The 18,425-nt window shown below is 50.5% G+C and overlaps 1 protein-coding gene across 2 annotated transcripts in view; it reads right to left on the bottom strand.

Moving 5' to 3' along the window:
* The window catches only part of MBOAT2 (membrane bound O-acyltransferase domain containing 2), a 54,021-nt gene extending 48,581 nt beyond the window's left edge, over window positions 1-5,440 (bottom strand). The window contains exon 1 of one of the 2 annotated variants that reach the window (XM_037528553.2): window positions 5,365-5,440. In XM_037528553.2, the coding sequence (XP_037384450.1) occupies window positions 5,365-5,439 (75 nt within the window). In that variant the 5' untranslated portion in view covers window position 5,440. Of the gene's footprint in view, window positions 1-4,228; window positions 4,352-5,364 lie in introns of those variants that run through there. The other variant, XM_037528552.2, reaches the window with a different exon arrangement.
* Between the last annotated feature and the right edge of the window lie 12,985 nt (window positions 5,441-18,425).

Genomic DNA, 18,425 nt, shown 5'->3' with positions numbered 1-18,425 from the left:
ACACCCCCACACAAGCACCTACCAGGTCACTGGAAAGCTCAGCCCAAGCGCCCGCCCAGGGCCAGGCACCTGCCGCACTCGCAGACGTCGGGCAGGCCCACCTGCTCCCCTGTTGCCTGTGGTTTTGATGATTTCCAGGAAAGTCATCCTGAAAATCAACGCCAACAGAGATGGCGCTCCTTGTGCTTGCGGGGCAGTCAGAACACCGGAGCATTAAAGCGGGACAAAGAACTCCTGGAGCAGCCAGGAAGCAGAAAAACCACTTTAGGACTCCAAAGTCAAAACTCAACGTTAATCCGACTTTAATCACATGACCGAGCCCTAGCGGCACACGTCCCCTCCTGAAGGGCCGTGCTCCAGATTAGACATGGAGGGCAGATGAACAGATGTCAGCCACGCAGACGGAAACCCCGTCCAGCAGGAGCTCACAATGTGTAAAGACGGGGCCACGTCCCACGTGCACAGGGTCAGCACCTCCCGCGGGGCCCTGAGCCCCCCACAGGAGGCGCCGCTTATCATTCCCTTCATTTCACGGATGAGGAAACTGGGGCTTAAAGAAAAATCCAGTAACTTGCCCAAGAGCCCCAGGGACAGGTCAGAAACCCGAGCCCGTCCCTGCTCCCATGCAAACCCCACGGCGAGGGAAGCGGGGTACATAGCCCCCCACTGCAGCCCCAGCACACCAGGGGTGTTGTCTGCTGCTTCTGATTAAGCAGAAGGATGGTTTCTGCTCTCACTGTTGACAACTTCTTCGAAACGTACTGGTCTGCTTTCCTCCCCGGAGGGTTCACTTAGTTCTCTCCAACCGAGAATTGAGGGCGGCTTCTTCAGTTAATGAAACACGGAACTGTGGAATTTTAAAACTGAGCACAACGCACGTTTATCACGGGAGGGCACCCATTTCTGTAAAGTGACGTGTCCAAAATTAGCTGACTGACAGGTCTAAAATACAGACTCAAGATGTCCCGTCCCACGTGCCTTCCTTCTTAGAAGGAGTCTCTCCAGCAGGGGGGCCCAGCTCTCGGGGCTCTCACTATGAGGACTTATGCTCACCCTGGGTGTAAAGAGACAGGGACGAAACGGGGTTCCACATCCATATACTGAGGTCCCACCCCTCCCGCACTCAATGCCACTTAACAGAAAACAAATGCCTGATGTGCCTATCTGGTGGCCGTCCACCTGCTCCTCCTACGTCATTTTCTCAGAGGGCCCCCTCACTCCCCCCCTGTAAAATGGGGCTCAGCAGCAAAAGGAACTGGAGGAGGATTAAAGCAGCTCTGGCTTTCAACAGCCCCTCCCCCCACAATGCCCTTGGTTGGTTGTCTGCATGGTGGGGAGCAGGGGGGGGCACTGGGAGGGTCAATCAACAAATGGGCCCAAAAGAAAACAAGGATTCTAGAAGCTTCCACACTGCTTTCTCCAACACACAACACACGGTTTTCCCCATCCCAACCATTCCCACCAGCACTTCAGTGACTGGCGAAGCCATTCTCTCTTCTCTCCAAAAACTACTGGCAAACCAGATCTAAATGACGATCTACAGAAAGTATTTGCCATGTTAAATCATAGATTAAAGCTGACCTTTTATTCAAGTGCTTAATACCATATATAAAATACATTTTTACTTTATTCATATTATACTTCAAAATATACATGAAAAAAGGCCTCCCTGGTGGCACAGGGGTGACAGTCTCGGCGCTATCAAGCTATCGGCAGCCACTGCAGCCTGAGTTGGTCCCCAGCCCAGGAGCTGACCCACATGGCGCAGCAGACCTCTCCTGTCTCCCCGCTGCTCCCCTCAGCAGTGTGTTTCAGTCAGTCTGCCTGTTCTGCAACCCACTCTGTCTCTGGTGAATCCTCTCACACACACTCCCCCCCACCCCGCCCGGCAACTCTGGCCTACACCCCAGTTCTTGTATGCATATATAAACCCTTTATATATATATGTATATATATAGGGCCTCCCCGGTGGCGCAGCAGGTTTAGCGCTGGGTTTCGAAGCTGCCCGCAGCCTCTGCAGCGCCGGCTCGATCCCCGGCTGCTCCCCGGCCACCGGAGGAGGGTCCTGCATGGCGCGCAGACCTCTCCTGCCGCCCGCTGCTCCCCTCAGCAGTGTGCTTCGGTCCTTCTGCCTGCTCTGCTCCCCGCTCTGGCTCCGGTGGATTCTCTCACCCTCCCGCGATTCTGACTGTACCCAGTGCTTGTATAAATAAATAAATAAATCTTCAAATCCTTTAAAAAACATATATATATACATATATATATACACACACACACATACACACATGGAGAAACACACACACATATATATCAGCAGCAAAAACACTTCAGGCCTTGAATTTTTCCTGACTACATAAGTTGTTGTAAGGATTCAATTAAATAATACCAGGCATGTGGAAGAGATGTGGAACTAGAAGGTGTTACATTATAATTACGACCTGACTTTGCAGGATTAGTAACCTAACAGGTTGCAGGCTGGCCCCCACCCAGTTTTTTCTCCCTCCTCCCAACCTTTCAGATGTCCTGGGTCTCCCTCGTGGCCCTCCCCTGCCCCCAACAGGACAGGGGCCACGCTCAGGACAGCTGGTGCGTGCACAGACCTCTCGTCCCCAACTGGCCCTCTGCCAAGGTTGCCATCCTGGGCACCCATCACAGGGAAATGCACCTCCAGCCTCACGGTCATCACAGCATCGTGGGAAATAAGAAAATGGTTCAGGGGGGACAGGAGACAGAAGGGGGCTGGGCAGGAGCTGCAGCCTCTTAGAACGCCTAGAGAAAGCAAATGACAGCCAGTGCAGGAGGAGATGAGGTAGAAACAAAACAGAAAAAGAGGTTGATCTGGGACAGGTAATTAGTATTTTCTCTGACTTGGAACTCACTTTGGGGTCTTTTAAAAAATTCACATCAGCAGCTACCAAAGAACACAGCAGGGTCTCGGCCACCCGAGGGCACTGGACGGCACGCCCGGGTCAGGGCTTCTGCAGGCGCTGACCGTGTCCAGGCCCTCCCACCACCACCCAGCCTCCACCCCTCCGCGGCTCCCCGGACGCCGCGGCCCTGCACGAGGCCCAGAGGGGAGCTCCAGACGCCAGCTATCGCCTACCTCAAAGCAATACTTCACCTCGCTGGATACTAGATTTTCTATTTTTATCTCAATTTAAAGTCTCCTGAACAAATACTACGGTTACCACAAGGTCACTGGATTTCTGAGGAAAGAAATCCGGAGCCCTAAGGAAGAAGATCTTCTGCCTCTCGCCTCGCTGGCCTCCCCAGAGCACGCGCCTCTGCCCCAGGCCGGCCGCGTCCTCCCTGCCAGTCCTCCCCACTCCTGCACGCTACACCCCGTAAGACAGAGAAGCTGGTTGTCCAGCCCCACGGTCCTTCTCCTCCTCTGACATCAAACAACCGCTTTTCTAACTTCCTGAATTTCCAAAACGTTGTTAATTAGCACAGACCAAATTCACATATAACAAGTTATATTTTCACACTTTTCATTTCGGGATTCGTCTTTCTCCTGTTAAATCACACCACTTGATTACAACCAATTCCCAGGCTTTCAACCAGAAACGATTTCTAGGTTACAAAAATTACTTTCTATTCTGCTCAATTTTAAAATAATGGCTAAATGACTACTTATGCATCCAATTTTACAATATGAGTTTTTTTTTTAAGGTTATTCCAAGAGCTTTACCAACAAAAAAATTCAATATTTTTGGTGCCTTGAGTAAAGAATTTATTATCACTAAAAAAAGTTAGGGCTCCTGTGGTGTCAACACCCCGAAGACGGCTTGCAGGAGAGCAAACAAATCAAAACACGACACAGGTGACTGTTCAAAGGCAGCTGCCCCAAGAGAAAGGGGTTGTCCAGGCACATGTCAGGGCCTGGGGAACAGAGGACGGTGGAAATGCGAAGTCCTGTCAGTTGGCCTTGCCGCCCGGTTATTTCAGCTCTGAAAAGAACTTCCTCCGGATGGCTGAGATGTCTGTCACTTTAAAGTTACAAGCTTTACATAAGCTAAAAGGCAGCAGCAGCCTAGGAAAGAAGATAGTCCAGCCAGGTGGGGGGAGAGACCAACACACCTGCCTCCCGAAAATCAACGCAAAGGTGCAGTAAGGCTCCCCCTCGCTACTCATCAGCAAAAAATCTCTGAACAGACACCAGCCCTCCCTGGCTGCGCCCTGGCAGCAACCTGCTGAAGTCGGGGGTGCGATCCACTCGAAGGTCTACCTGGACGGCAGCTCGGAAAAGTGAGAACCAGCCACGGCTGAGGGGAGGGAGGACCCCAAGTCGCGGCGAGTAACACAGCGCCTCACGGGGAAGCATCCCTGGCCGGAGGGGCCATTCTCCTCCAGCATCAGGCCGGGGCAGCCGGCACCGGGTCCCCCGCCGGGCAGGCACCTCGCAGCTGCCCGGGAGCCAGAAGTTATGCGCAAAGGGCAGGCGAGGCCTTCAGGCGCCCGGTTCCTGCTGCGTAAATAAATAAATCTTTTTTTAAAAAAGGAATTCGGGTCCGAGCGGGGCACGCGCCGTGGCGCCCCGGGGCGCGGGCTTCTCGGGCAGCCAAGCGCGGCGTCCTGGACGGTCCCGCTGGCGGCCTCGGTCGCGGGGCCTGGGGGCACCTGGGGCACCTGGGGGGACGGGGAGCCCTGCGTCACAGAGGCCTCGGCAGCGGACGGCACACCTCCCGGGGGCGGGGCGGCCCGGCGGGGACCCTCCGCGGGCACCCGGACAGGGCACCCCGGACAGCCTCGCGGCGGCGGCTCGGGGCGCCGGGCGGGCACGGCCGTTGGGCCCCCCCCCCCCGCCCGGCGCGCCGGGACTCCCAAACTTTCCCTCCCGAGCAGAACCGGCGTGGCCCCCCCGCCCCGCGGCCCCCGGCCCCGCAGGGCGCACCGCCGGCGCGGGGGCGAGCCGGGGCGCGCGGCGCCGGGTGGCACTGCCCGGCCGGGCGGGGGGCACCAGCTCCGCCTCCTCCCGCCGCGCTCCCAACTGTTGCCGCCCCGCGGCCGCGCTCGCGCCCCGCCGCCCGGCCCGGCCCGGCCCCCGCCCCGGCCCCGCCGCCCACCGCCCGCCCCGGCCCTCGGGCCGCCCGGGCGCAGGGGGCGCGCGCCGGGCAGGGGCCGGGGCGGGGCCGGCGGGGCCCGGCGCCTCCCGGCCGCGCCCGCCGCCGGGCGCGCACGCCGCTGGGCCGGGCCGGGCCGGCCGGGCCGTCGATGCCGGAGCCCCGGCGGCGGGGGCGGGGGGCGCGGGGGGCGCGGCGGGGCGCGGGCCGGGGGCGGCCCCGCGTCCAGGGCGGCCCTGGCCCCCGGCCCGGCCCGGCCCGGCCCCGCGCGAGGGCAGGCGGGGGGCGCGGGCGGCGGTACCTGGTCGATGGGCAGGCGCACGGCGGCGCTGAGCGGCTGCAGCAGGGTGGAGCCCGTGGTGCTGGAGGGGGCCATGGCGCCGGCGCCCCCGCTGCGCGCCGCCGGCCGGGATGGGGATGCGGCCGGCGCGCCCGCCTGGCCCCGCGGTCGGAGCGCGGGGCGGGGCCGGGGCGGGGCCGGGGCGGGGCCGGCGGGGCCCGCCCCCGCGCCCGCTCGCGCCCCCGCCCGCGCCCGCGCGCCCCGCCCCCGGCCTTCCCCAGCAGCTTCCAGCCGCCCCTCCCCAGCCCGCGCCCTCCGCCAGACAGCCCGGCGGCCCAATGGCGGCGCGGCGCCCCGAGCCCGCAGCCAATCAGCCGGCGCCGGCCCGCCGCGCCCCGCCCCCCGCGCCGGCCCCGGGCGACGAGCGGCGGCTGGCGGCGGCGGGGGGGCGGGGGCCGGGCGGCGAGGGGGCGCGCGGTGCCCCCGGCCCGGCGAGCGGCGTGGGCGGCGCCGTCGAGCCGTCGCTGGGGAGCCGGACAGCGCCGGGCGCCCCCGGGGACCTCCCCCCTAAAAGGGACCCCAGGAGCGGGCGCCGGCCCCGGGGTCGCCGCGGAGAGGTCCGGGCCTGAGCCGGCTCGCGTTCTCCGTGCCCGTCGCCCCCGGCCCCGGGGCCCTCAGGCCGGGACGCGGCGCCCGCGGGGAGCAGGCGCCGCACCTGCCGGGCTCGGGGCGCCGCTTGCGGGGGTGGGGGGAGGCCGCTGCCCCCCGCCCCCGCGCTCGCGCCGGCCCGGCTCACGCGCGCCCACTCCCCTGCGGCGCCTAAGACACGGCAGCCCTTCGAGTTCCTGGAAAATGCAGGTGTCAGCTAGGGGTCGGCAGGTGTCAGGGTCAGCAGGTGTCAGCTTGGGGTCGGCAGGTGTCGGCAGGTGTCAGCTTAGGCTTGGCAGGTGTCAGGGTCAGCAGGTGTCCGCTTGGGGTCAGCAGGTGTCCGCTTGGGGTCAGCAGACTCGGGGAGAACCGCTGGCGGAGACTGGCAGGGAAACTCAAAGTTCAGTGATTGAACAGTCTGGAATTTGGGGGAGCGGTAACTCTTGGAGGCAGGGGTTTCGCCTCTTGCTCTGCTGCCTTACTGCTTCCAGAGCAGTCACCTGAACTTTCCCGGAGTGTGTCCCAAGACGCCCCGTGGGGCGCCTGAAGCTCAGGTCCCCGGCCCTGCATAAACGGTTCTTCCACGCACGTACCTACGATGAGTTTCATGTCACAGTGCAGGCAGGTGACTCAGTGATGACAGAGTAGAACATGGGTACTGTGTACCTTGGGGGGGTGTCGCCTGCTCTCCGGGTATGTGACAGCACCTGACATCTTTCAGACCCCAGTTGACGTTGGGAAACCAAACACACAAAATGGAGTGTTGACTAATGGGACCTACTTGCTCTATAGGGATGCCAACCCAGTCCCCGCAACCCGCCGGGACAGGAACCGCCACCAGCCTCAGCCAAGCCAGGAAACTGAGCTGGCCCGGGTGCCGCGCTAACAAACAGCAACGGATGGAGACCCAAGTAACCTCCCTTCGGTTTCCTCTGTAAACAGGCGGCCTTTCCCCTCCTGGCGCTTGCAGCCCCTCCTGACGTCCTCATCATCAGTGGTGGAATTACTTGATGAAGGCCAGACAGCATGTTTAGGGGGGCTTCCCTCACTTGGGACCCCAGTGGTCTCTGGAAAGGAGGGAGTTGATTTGTCAGTTCGGTCCCTTCCTACCTGGCATTCTCTGATTTGGTAGATTCTCAATCCTTGCTGAATAACAGCAAAGGGAAAAGTTTAAAAGCCAGCACCTTTGTTGCCCCCCCACACACACACACATGCACACACACACACACACACACACACACACACACCCCTGCCCGGGTGGTGCTTCAGCGGGAGGTTGTGGTCAATTAGCAAACCTGGCCGCCAGTCACTCATTAACACGCGTGGGCCAGTAGTCTGGAGTCTCTCTTAAGGTCATCTGAGAAATGCTTTTCCTTTGCCCGACTTTGGGGATGCACAGGAAAGCATGCAGGTGGCTGGGCATACAAACCGAATGATAAATGCAAGTGCCGTTTTACAAACTTCAAACACGGGTGCTGGGAATACATCACAACTTGAAGCAGCAATCCCAGCACTGGGACAAAGTGAGGTCTACAAAAAGGAGTTTCCTTCGAGTGAATTTTTATTTTAGTGGGACAGAACATCGTCTCCACTGGCGGGGACTAGGTGAAATTACTGTCTAGAATGGGAAGGATTTTAGAAAACTTGGAAAATTTGGCTGTGAGAGTCAAAAAGCTGTAGGTCAAATACAGTGTGGTAGTAATAATAGTTTAGATTCTGGAGTCAGACACGCCTAAGTTTTTGGCTGCCTCTGTCGCTTAGCTGCAAGACCTTGGGTCAGGTACTTTAATCTTTTGAAGCCTCAGTTTCTTCGTGTGTAAAAATGAGCATTAGGATAGCACCAAGTGCATGGATTATGAGGTTATAAAAGCTTACCTATGTAAAGAGCTCAGAACCATGCTGGTTCTTTAAAACAATTGCTTACCATCCAAGAAGTATAAAATGGAAATGTAGTTAGAGATACCACGTCTTGTCTGTAACGAAGGAACAGAGACCCGTGTTGTAAGCTAAAAGCTCTGTGACGACGGTGTAGATTGGATGCAGGCCTTCAGACAGGTATCTGCTAATTAGATCAGAAGCTCTTAAACAGTGATCCAGGGGCAGGGATAGAACACGATGTATAACACCCCATCGTCCTACCTGAAATAATGTCGGTCCTCTAAAGGTGCTTCACATGTTCTTAATTCTTAGAAACATTTACCCAGTGCTTGTTATGCTCAAGGACTTGTGTGCAATGCTATGAAGAGTAAGGATGCTGATCAGCACAAGAATAAGTCCTGTACCCAAAACAGACAGTGACTGTTAGAAGAAGAAAATGACTAAAGAGGAACCTTTATTTTAATGGTAAACTAAAAGAACATGTCCAGAGAAAGAAACTGAACTGGAAGTCAAAAAACCTGAATTTAATCCCTGAATTTTTCTGGAAATAGGAACTTGAGAAATGTGCATCATTTGTAGGTCCCATACGTTTCTCATCCGTACTGTTAAACGTGGATACAGATACCCCCGCTCATCCTACCTACCCGGGAGAAATGTGACTATGAGCGTGAGAGTAAGTATTTTTAAAGATATTAGTTTTACAAATAAAAACTAGGAAGAAGGGTTCCTGTGTAGCCATGCTTTACCCAGTAACTCACTGCACCAAATCCTAGCAGCTCTGAGCACAGTTCAGGCAGAATGAAACGCCCGTCTCCCCGTTTCTTGTCCTGTGGCCTCATTATTCTTGCCTCCTAAATGGCTATGGCAATTAAAGATTGAAAAAAATGAAATTTTTCCTTCCCAACTTATTTTTAACTCTGAATAAACCACTCAGGAGAAAGGAATCATCTGCCAGCCGGCGTTTGTTTCATTAACACAGCGTGTGTCATGAAACTTAGAGCTCTCGGGCAATTATATTGCCTCTTCTCTGCCCATCTAGCTTGGGGCAGCTTTCATGATGAAAGGCATCGGACTAGGCACATGCTAAGAGCACAGCTCACTGGCTGGCATCTCCCAGCACCTACAAGCTAACGCTAACCTGCCACCGCAAAATGAAATTCACAAAGTTGCCCTGTAAGACCTCAGATGGTTCATCCAGGACGTTGGAAAACAGACCGAGGGAGAGTCACAGAGACAGGAAACAGGAGACCTGTGTGACATCCAGTTCAGTTACCGGCCAGTTCTGGGGCACTGAACCCGTCGCTGCTCTTCGGTTTCATTAGCTATAGGCGAGGAGATTAAAAATTAAATGTTCCAATGGTCCCCGACCCCTCTTCCTCCAAAGCTGTAAGCTGTCTCCCGAGCCTGCGCTCCGCCTGGGTCTCCTTGGCTTAGGGGGGCCAGTTGGTGCCCACTGCGGGTCAGTTAGGAGGCTGCGCTGCTCGCCCACCACTTGCTGTTCTCACAACTACCTCTACCTTCGAACACCTCGAGTCAGCCTTGCTTCTTGAGCATGCCTGTTATTTCTCAGCGACCTGTGCTGGTTTCTGTGCTGTGTCTGGGCACCTTGGAGAAGCATTTCATTTTCCTCATGGATTTATTTGGCTTTACTCATGAGATTGAAAAGCACGTGCCTCAGTGCCTTATGCGGATGCATCCTATCCCAAGCCCTCGGACCCTGCAGCAGAAAAGCAAAGTAGGCAAAGTCTCCCAACTCCATGTGTTTGCAAAATGGCATCTGCGTCCAAATTATGAAACATCCTAAATGTAGTCACCATGCCCCCCGGCTTTCGTCGCTGTCCCCAATAGGGCCGATCACATCCAGGGCTTGCAGTGCTGCGCTCAGTTAAGGCGGCCTCATTTTTTTCCAGTTCTAACCCATAGTTGAGGCTATTTCTGTTTACAGTCATGAGAAGAGTCTGTCCTTAAACATGGCCGCATAGCACTTGTCTCCTGAAGAGCCAGTCTGCTGGAGGGAGGATCTAGCCAGCCTCCGCTGTGGCCAACTCCGGAACAAAAAGAAAACCACTGGTGATTCTCTCGCCCATCAAAGAGTTCTGGGGAGCCCCAGAAGCCCGCTGTTCTCAGAAAATTTCCCACTTTGTGGGTAAATATGCCCACAATGTATGTATTTTGTTGTAGGTATTTTCTGCTTAAGCCTTTCCTCCATTAACATCATTTTTCTGAGGCCGGGTTTGGTCCACAGATACAAAGCCAGAGTCCTAAGCAGCCAAGGATTAACAATGGGAGCTGTCACTGCAGACAGGCTGGGGCTGCCAGGTCCCCACGGTCCCAGGGCCAGAGGACTTGCTCTTCCAGACCAGCGGTGACACTTCTGGGTAAACATGAGGTGCCTGCTAAGGAATGTCCTTATCATCAGATAATGGCCTAGTTTCGATTTCGTTAAATTGTCTTGTAATCTGTTCTCCATTTGAAAGCAGGTAGTTATCCCCTCTTCTGTGGGTTTTTGTGAGTAAATTTTGATTGAGGCTTAAAATATTGTGCATCACAGCACAGAGCTTATTAAAATCACAACACATTAAAATTATGGGGAAATCCATAATGAAAGAGATTTCCAAATGTTCTCAAGGCAGCTTAAACCAATTGTATTATTAGATTTACAAGTGACGGGTTGCCGTGTCCATGATGAGGATTGTCAGGTGGACAGAGTCACCAGGGGAAGTTCCTTTCTTGGAGTCTTCATTTGAAATAGTATCCCCAACCTTGGAGGGGGATGGGGAGGGGAGAATTCTAGAAAGTGCTAAGAAGTTGGGCCCCCCGTACCATGTAGTCTGAGTTTGAAACTACTTCTTGGTTATTTGATTTTGGGCAACTGAACCTCCTTGAGCCTCAACCTTCTCATCTGTGAAATGGGAGTAATAATGATGTGTGCCCTTCAGATAACTCACTGCATGCTGTTGCATTGTGAGCAGGGAATATTAACCCCCACCACCTCTACTATCCTCACCAGAGTTATTATAGAGGCTCAGGCTTGTGGTGCACACATCCAATTACTACAGGTAAAAGGAGGTATTAACAAGGGCTTGCTTTCATCAGCTTATCTCTCCAAGCTCAGAGGAAAAGAAAACCACCCAGGGCTAAGATTTGGAGTGTAAAGAGGACACTCCCTGGTGGTGCAAGGGGTTAAGATGCAAGCTCAAGCTGTCCACAGCCACTGCATTAGTTCGATCCCCAGCCAGGGAGCAACCCACATGGTGCAGCAGACCTCTCCTGTCTCTCTGCTGCTCCCCTCAGCAGTGGATTTCAGTCAATCTGCCTGTTCTGTACCCCACTCTGTCTCTGGTGAGTCCTCTCACCCAGCACACCTCTGGCTTATACCCCATAAATAAATAAATCTTTAAAAAAAAAAAGAGGACATCAATGTAAATGTTTTCTTATAGCCCCATCTGCCTCACCTGAAAGGATTAACAGAACTCTGTAGTTACAGAAACAGATAAGGTGACAACTCATTCTCAACTTTTTCTTCCTCTTCAATGTAGAACACGCTGTGGCAATTAGATTGCTTTGCTTCCTAACTGTTGGCATCTATTCTGAGCCTTTACAACCTACACAGTAGAAAAGGGACTTAAAAAGAATGACAAACAGTAATTTATATAAGGATTTCATGGGTCATCACTAAGCAAATGAATGTGTAATTTATAATTTGGAGCATTACTTTATGATACATTTAAATTTATTATTCTGATTGATGATTTAGAAAATTCCAGGCACTATTAAACTTCATTCTTTTGTACAATATTACCTTAAATACCATCTCCAAATCCACAAATATTTATCTTTTTTTTTGGTTAGCATCCAGCTGGTTAGCAATGAAATGGTCTCACATTATTCGAGGACAGGAGCCAGGAGGTTGATGGAACTACTCAACTCTTTGTGTGAAATATATTCGGCTACTGGTCCCTGGATACTTATCTGAGAGAGCACTTAAAATTGTTCCTTGTGGAGCTGCTTGAGTGTCATTGAGAAGTAAATTAAAGGAAAAAGAAAATCAACTCAAGCATATCTGATCCAAACCCACAAATCAATGTATTTGAGGGGGTTCCACGTTCAGGTTCCCTCTTACCAGATCTCTCAGGGGACTGGTTTAAAGTCCAGATTCCTGGAAAATACCAAATGCATAAAGAATCAGAATTTCTAGCTCAGGGCCCTGGAATCTGCATTTATCCAGTCTCTGTTGATAATTCCTAAGCAGGAACTAAAATTTAAGAACCATTGCTCTAGACTCTTACTTGGTTAAGAATTTCATGTAAGTAAGCAAATACAGAACTAACCCACAGGTGCTGATTCTTATACCAGACCAAATAATTTAACTAGGTTTTATTAAGTGAATTTCGAATTTACAAATTATAAATCCATAACAGTTTTCCTATGTCAAATATTAACTAAATCCACTAAGTAATAACAGTAACCATGACAACTATTTTATCATGCAAATGAAATCAAAATGAATTGCCAGGGTAAGTTCTTACTGATTGTATGTGTTTATTAAAGAAAGATAAATACCAGAAATCGCCCACTTTGAGATCTGCATTCGAGAGCCAGAACCAGCAAACACCTTATTCAAGCAACACAGCACTTAATGGAAGAGAATTTGGGAAGCAAAGGGAATTCATTTACTTCCATGGTCAGTTTTTTTTTAAAGATTTATTTATTTATTTATACGAGAATCGGGGTACAGGCCAAATGCACGGGAGGGTGAGAGGATACACCAGAGACAGAGTGGGGAACAGAACAGGCAGACTGACGAAACACACTGCTGAGGGGAGCAGCGGGTGAGTCAGGAGAGGTCTGCTCGCCATGTGGGACCCTCACCGGAGATGGAGCCAGCACTGCAGAGGCTGCGGACAGCTTCACGGCGCTGCGCTCAACCGCTGCGCCACCAGGGGAGGCCCTCCATGGTCAGTTTTAAAGAAGATTATCTAGATCAAGACCTATAAATAATATGCATATCTTTGTATATGAGGTATCTGATGATGACAAAGTAATTATAGACAAACATTAGCAAGGTTGTCCAGGGGAAAATTTTAAAAAGCAGTTAAGAGATCTGTTGTCTCTCTGTAGCATTAAATTTTTATGGTGGTGGAATTAGGGGAATAAATGCTTAAAAAGACTCATCAGGAAGTAATAACAAAAAGAGAAAGGGTTGAGAAACACTGAGAAAAGTTTGAAGTACAACCTTTACCACAGACGCCCCAGAATACCAGACACTCCTGTGTGGCCGCCCTGCCTGTCTCCACCACAGAGTCTCTCCTAGGTGAGGGCCATGTTGCTGCAAGGGAGGCTGGAAAAAATGCTTCAGCTTAGCGTTAAAGCAGAGGGGAGGGGCAGTGCTCAGCACACAAATCTGTGGTGTCTAGAAGTTTAGATTGAGACCCCTTTTCATCCAGCGTTTTGAAAGCATTGCTCCATTATCTTAAAAGTTCCAATGAGGGCCTCCCTGGTGGCGCAGGGGTGAAGTCTCAGCGCTGTCACCAATACAGCCTGAGTATGATCTCAAGTCAGGCAGCTACCCCCACGGTGCAGCAGACCTCTCCTGTCTCGCCTGCTACTCCCCTCAGCAGTGCACTTAGGTCAATCTGCCCGTTCTGTTCCCCACTCTGTCTCTGGTGAACCCTCTCACCACCCGCCTGCACCTCTGGCCTACACCGCCGTTCTTCTACAAATAAATAAAATAAGTAAATCTTTAAAAAAAAAGTTCCAATAATAGCGTTAAGAAATGCCACTTCCGTTCTGGATTCTCTGCACATGACCGGGTTTCCCCCCTTCCGTCTCTAGAAGCTTTGTGGATATCCTTTGTGTCATCGACATTCTCAAATTTTAGATCTGTGTCTTGGTGGGTCTTTTCTTCCCATTGTGCTGGGGATTGTGTGGGCCCTTTCATTCTAGAAATGTGACCTTCAATTCAGAGAACGGTTCTCGTTGCTGATGATTTCCTCCCCTTGGTTATCTCTGTTCTCTCACTAGGACATTCTCACTGTAGGGTATTGGCCATCCAGAGTTGATCTTCTAATTTAGTATTTCAATCTCACCAACTCTGTCTTTTCTTTTATGAGACTTTATTTTTCAACTTTCTTGTGATTTACTGACTTTTTCCTTGAAATATTTTCATTACATTGTTTACAAATATCATGCACATTGCCCTCATTGAAAATTCCTTTAAGTGGACCTCCCCGGTGGTGCAGCGTTTGAGCGCTGGGTTGCAAAGCCGCCCACAGCCTCTGCAGCGCCAGTTCCATCCCCGGCTGCCGGCGAGGGTCACACATGGCGAGCAGACCTCTCCTGCTGCCCGCTGCTCCCCTCAGCAGTGTATTTTGTCAGTCTGCCTGCTCTGCTCTCCGCTCTGACTCTGGTGAATTCTCTTGCCCTCCTGCACTTCTGACTGTACCCAGTGCTTATATAAATAAATAAATAAACAAACAAACAAACAAACAAATAAATAAATAAATAAATAAACCTTAAGAAAAAAGAAAATTCCTATAAGTAAAAGTAACAAAATGAGGTAACAATGAAATATGCTTCACCATAAAGAAAGTTCTTGTCATGAGAAAGAAAACTTGTATGACAGAAGAAACCAGGACATAGAGGTGAACAGACGCCGAGAACACAGAAATGTGTGTGCAGAGCTGATGTACCCATCGGGCAACTCAGCATCCCATTGTCTGTGTAGTGACTAAATCAGACTCTTACGAAATAGAAATGCGAACGTTAAGAAATAAGTGACCAACCCCTGCTTCTGATTTTCACAATATCAGGGCTAAGCTCACAGCATCTGCCCTGACTCCAAATGTTAAATGTTTGCAAAGTAACAAGCAAACAACTCCTACAGCCTGCGGAGCAGGTTTTGCTGAAATAGCTGATTTCACTACACACACACACACACACACACACACACACACACACACACACACACACACACACGGAGCATCTGACTCAACTTACGAATTTAAGAAGCATGAGTGATAAAGAACATCAGAGAAGTGCCACTAAGTAAAACCTGCACGTGCTGGTATTGATTTGAACCTTGTTCTACTTTAATTGAATGTCCATCAAATCAGCCAATGCTCACTATCATTGGATGTGTAACATCCTCTCAGAGGCTTTCACCCACCAGAAGTTTCCAGATATCTACCCCAGATTAGTATTTGCACACCTTTGCAGTTTATTTAGAAAAGAGAAACAGAAACAAACCCATGAGTCTTTATAATTCAAAAATTCATGTTCCACAGGAATCACATCTAGCGTTAACTTTGAACCAAGTTTACTTTTCCCCAAGTTTTATTTATGCCACCAAGACTTCCTCACAAAAGTCATCCTTAAGTGCATGGATGAGACAAACTCACAGTAGGATTTCCAATGCCCGCTTTCTTCCTATTGCGATACGAAAATGTGAACTATTCTTGATAGATCAGTCAAGATTTACGGAGTAAACATTTTGTCAGGTAAACAATTTAATGAAAAAAAAATTGACCATTGGGGCCTCCCTCGTGGCGCAGTGTGTTGAGCGCAGTGCTGTGAAACTGTCCACAGCCTCTGCAGCACGGGTTCAATTCCCAGTTAGCCAGGGAGAAACCCACATGGCGCAGCAGACCTCTCCTGTCTCGCCCGCTGCTCCCCTCAGCAGTGCTTTCCGTCATTCTGCCTGTTCTACTCCCTGCTTGGTCTCTGGTGAATCCTCTCACCTTCCCGCACCTCTGGCCTGTACCCCAGTTCTTGTATAAATAAATAAATAAATCTTTAAAAAAATGATGATTCTTTGAGGAAAAAAATTGACCATTTAAAAATGTGCACAATCTCATAATAAGGGCTTTCCATGTCGAAGTGCAGCTTGAATTTCCAGAGGAGACACACGCTTTATTTCCAAGGATGAGGGTGATGCTGAGGGCCGTGCGTTATAAGCTGGAATGTGTTTCACACGATTCTGCTCCTCCCTGTCCATGGTGTTTCTATAGAAGGTGAAACACGTTCCAAACTTGGGCAGTGGTCTCAGATGATGGACTGTGCAATATATTTGACTCTGTATATTTGGTACAGAACATCACTCCCTCCGCCAAGAGAATGAATGACAAAGTCAAAAAGTATAGATTGGGGGGGGGCTCCCTGGTGGCGCAGGAGTTAATATCTCAGTGCTATCAAGCTATCACCAGCCACTGCGGCCTGAGTTCGATCCCTGGTCAGGGAGCTACCCACATGGCGCAGCAGACCTCACCTCTCTTGCTCACTGCTCCCCGCAGCCATGTATTTCAGTGGATCCGCCTGTTCTGCTCCCCACTCCTGTATGCATAAATAAATAAAAATAAACCTTTTTAAAAAAATATACAAATTGGGGAAAATAATAGTAATAGAGCCAAATGAACTCTTTGCTGCTAACAAAGTAGACATTTTCAGCAATATTCTTAGCCTTGGCTACTTCAAGATCTGCAAGAGCAATGCACAAATGTCTCGTTGACCTTCAAAAAATAACAATGAGAACAACAGGCCAATTGTTCAATAGAGGAAAACCAGAGCTCAAAGGTGACAGAATTATCTAGAAAAAGAACATTCCTTCTGAGGTCATGAAAATTCTAATTTACTACACGTGTTCTTGCTGGGGAATTAAATAAATCTGATTCAACCCAAACGCATTAAGTAAAATTAGCAGTCATGGTCCCAGTATTAGAGATTTGAGGAACCCAGCTTGGCCTTTAAAACTTGCACAGATGACAAAAGTAAGATGAAGTTACCTCACCAGCACAAGTGAGCAGCTCCTTGAGTGGTTTGAGAATATTAGAACATTCATATCAAGCACGAACAATGAGCTTCTCCTAAACATTAGTTGTCTCTCCTTGATTGCTTTAGTTAAAGATGTTTGTGTTCAGGGCCTCCCCTGGTGGCGCAGCGGTTGAGCGCTGGGCTGCGAGGCTGCCCACAGCCTCTGCAGCACGGGTTTGTTCCCTGGCCGCCAGCGAGGGTCCCACAAAAAAAAAAAAAAAAAAGATGTTTGTGTTCACTGAGGAGATACTAGAAACACTTCTCACAGTTTTCCGTTGACTGCAAGTTCCCTTTACCACATACTGAACTTGGTATCCACTCCACCATTTGCTGAATTCTTATTACATTCTAGAAGCTTCCACCACTGGGAAACATGAAGCCCAACTGAATGTGACTTTTTATTAGCTGAAGTTTTGTTTGCAGGTAAAATAAAACTTAAAATACATTTTAATACTATATCAGTGGGTAAATTTTTTTTTCAAAAACAACTAACACCTTTTAAAATTCTAATAGGATGACAGAGTTGATACAAAATAGGCAAAGACCAGATTAAAGGAGAGAACTTATTTCAATTCATAAAACAGAGGGGCTCCTTTTCCATCCACTATTTTAAGCTTTTATGATGATATATTAAAATCCTCCCTTTTTTCTGACTTCTTTCTTTCTCCCTCTGCTGTCGTTGAAGGACCGGCCATCCTGCTGCGAGCTTCCCAGCCTCTGGGTCTAGCCGATTGGCCCATGGGTGGTGGCCAAGGTTTTCCGCCATCACCCATGGTGCCTTCAACTGGTGGTTGGACCCAGAGCCCGAATCAGCTGCAGGTGGGATTGGTTTGGGCAAGAATCTTTCGTAGGTGGCTGCGTGGACGTGCTGCTGCTTTGCAGGGAGAGACTAGTGCTTGGAGGTTTCTTTTTACGGGGATGATGCAATTGTTCAGCCTCATGGCCTCCCCTCCTGAGCTCATTAGCGTTGAATTAAAGGTTTTAACAGCTCTCAAGTATGTTTAATGCTATGTTTTGATAATCTGGTGACTTCCAATGTTTCACTTAAAGCTAAATTCTGCCCAGAAATGCATCCTTGGACTGTAGCAAGGAGAAAGAGTAGGGGCTCTTCCTTGTAGTTTGCCAGCGGCTACCTGACCAGCGGCCAGTGACTCACTCCCGGCTCAGACTTTTCTCACCTGTAAAATGAGGGCATTGTCAAAAGATTCTAAGTTATTTTCTGACTCTGAAAATCAGTCACTTTGTGACTGTAACTTCCCCAGATTGTCTTGGGAATGACCCTGGCTCCAGAAACAACACCTGGCCGTGGCCCAGGTGTGTACACCTGTCTCAATAGCTTCAAGAGCAAAAGTCCTGACGTGGACGTTTTTATTGTTTCTATTGACCCATGAACAAAATTTTGGTTCGCTAGCTGCTGAGACTGCAATCATGGTCCTACATGCTGGGAGCAGTAAAACCAGTATTACTACTCTTTGGGCGAGAGGTTAAAAGCATCTCTATGGTTACCCAAGCTTCACAGGGATTTTTTTAAATTATATTTGACATATGAGTGAATTCGGTGTCTTAGAGATTTTACAAGAAAACAGTCTTGAGTATCCTTGGTCAGAGAGAAATCTGTGAGCTAATTCTGATTTTTTGCGTGGCAGTAACTACAGAATTAGCTCGCCCTTTAGATGCCTGAACTTTTCACTAGCAACAGTTATCTCACTTCAGAACCTATTGCTGTCCATCCTAGAGTTCTTGAAATA

Source organism: Talpa occidentalis, unplaced genomic scaffold, assembly GCF_014898055.3.
Source record: "Talpa occidentalis isolate TD23 unplaced genomic scaffold, MPIMG_talOcc4v2.1 talOcc4.5, whole genome shotgun sequence".
NCBI lineage: Eukaryota > Metazoa > Chordata > Mammalia > Eulipotyphla > Talpidae > Talpa > Talpa occidentalis.
The sequence above is the reverse complement of the archived record's forward strand: the minus strand, read 5'-3'. Positions and strand labels throughout refer to the sequence as shown.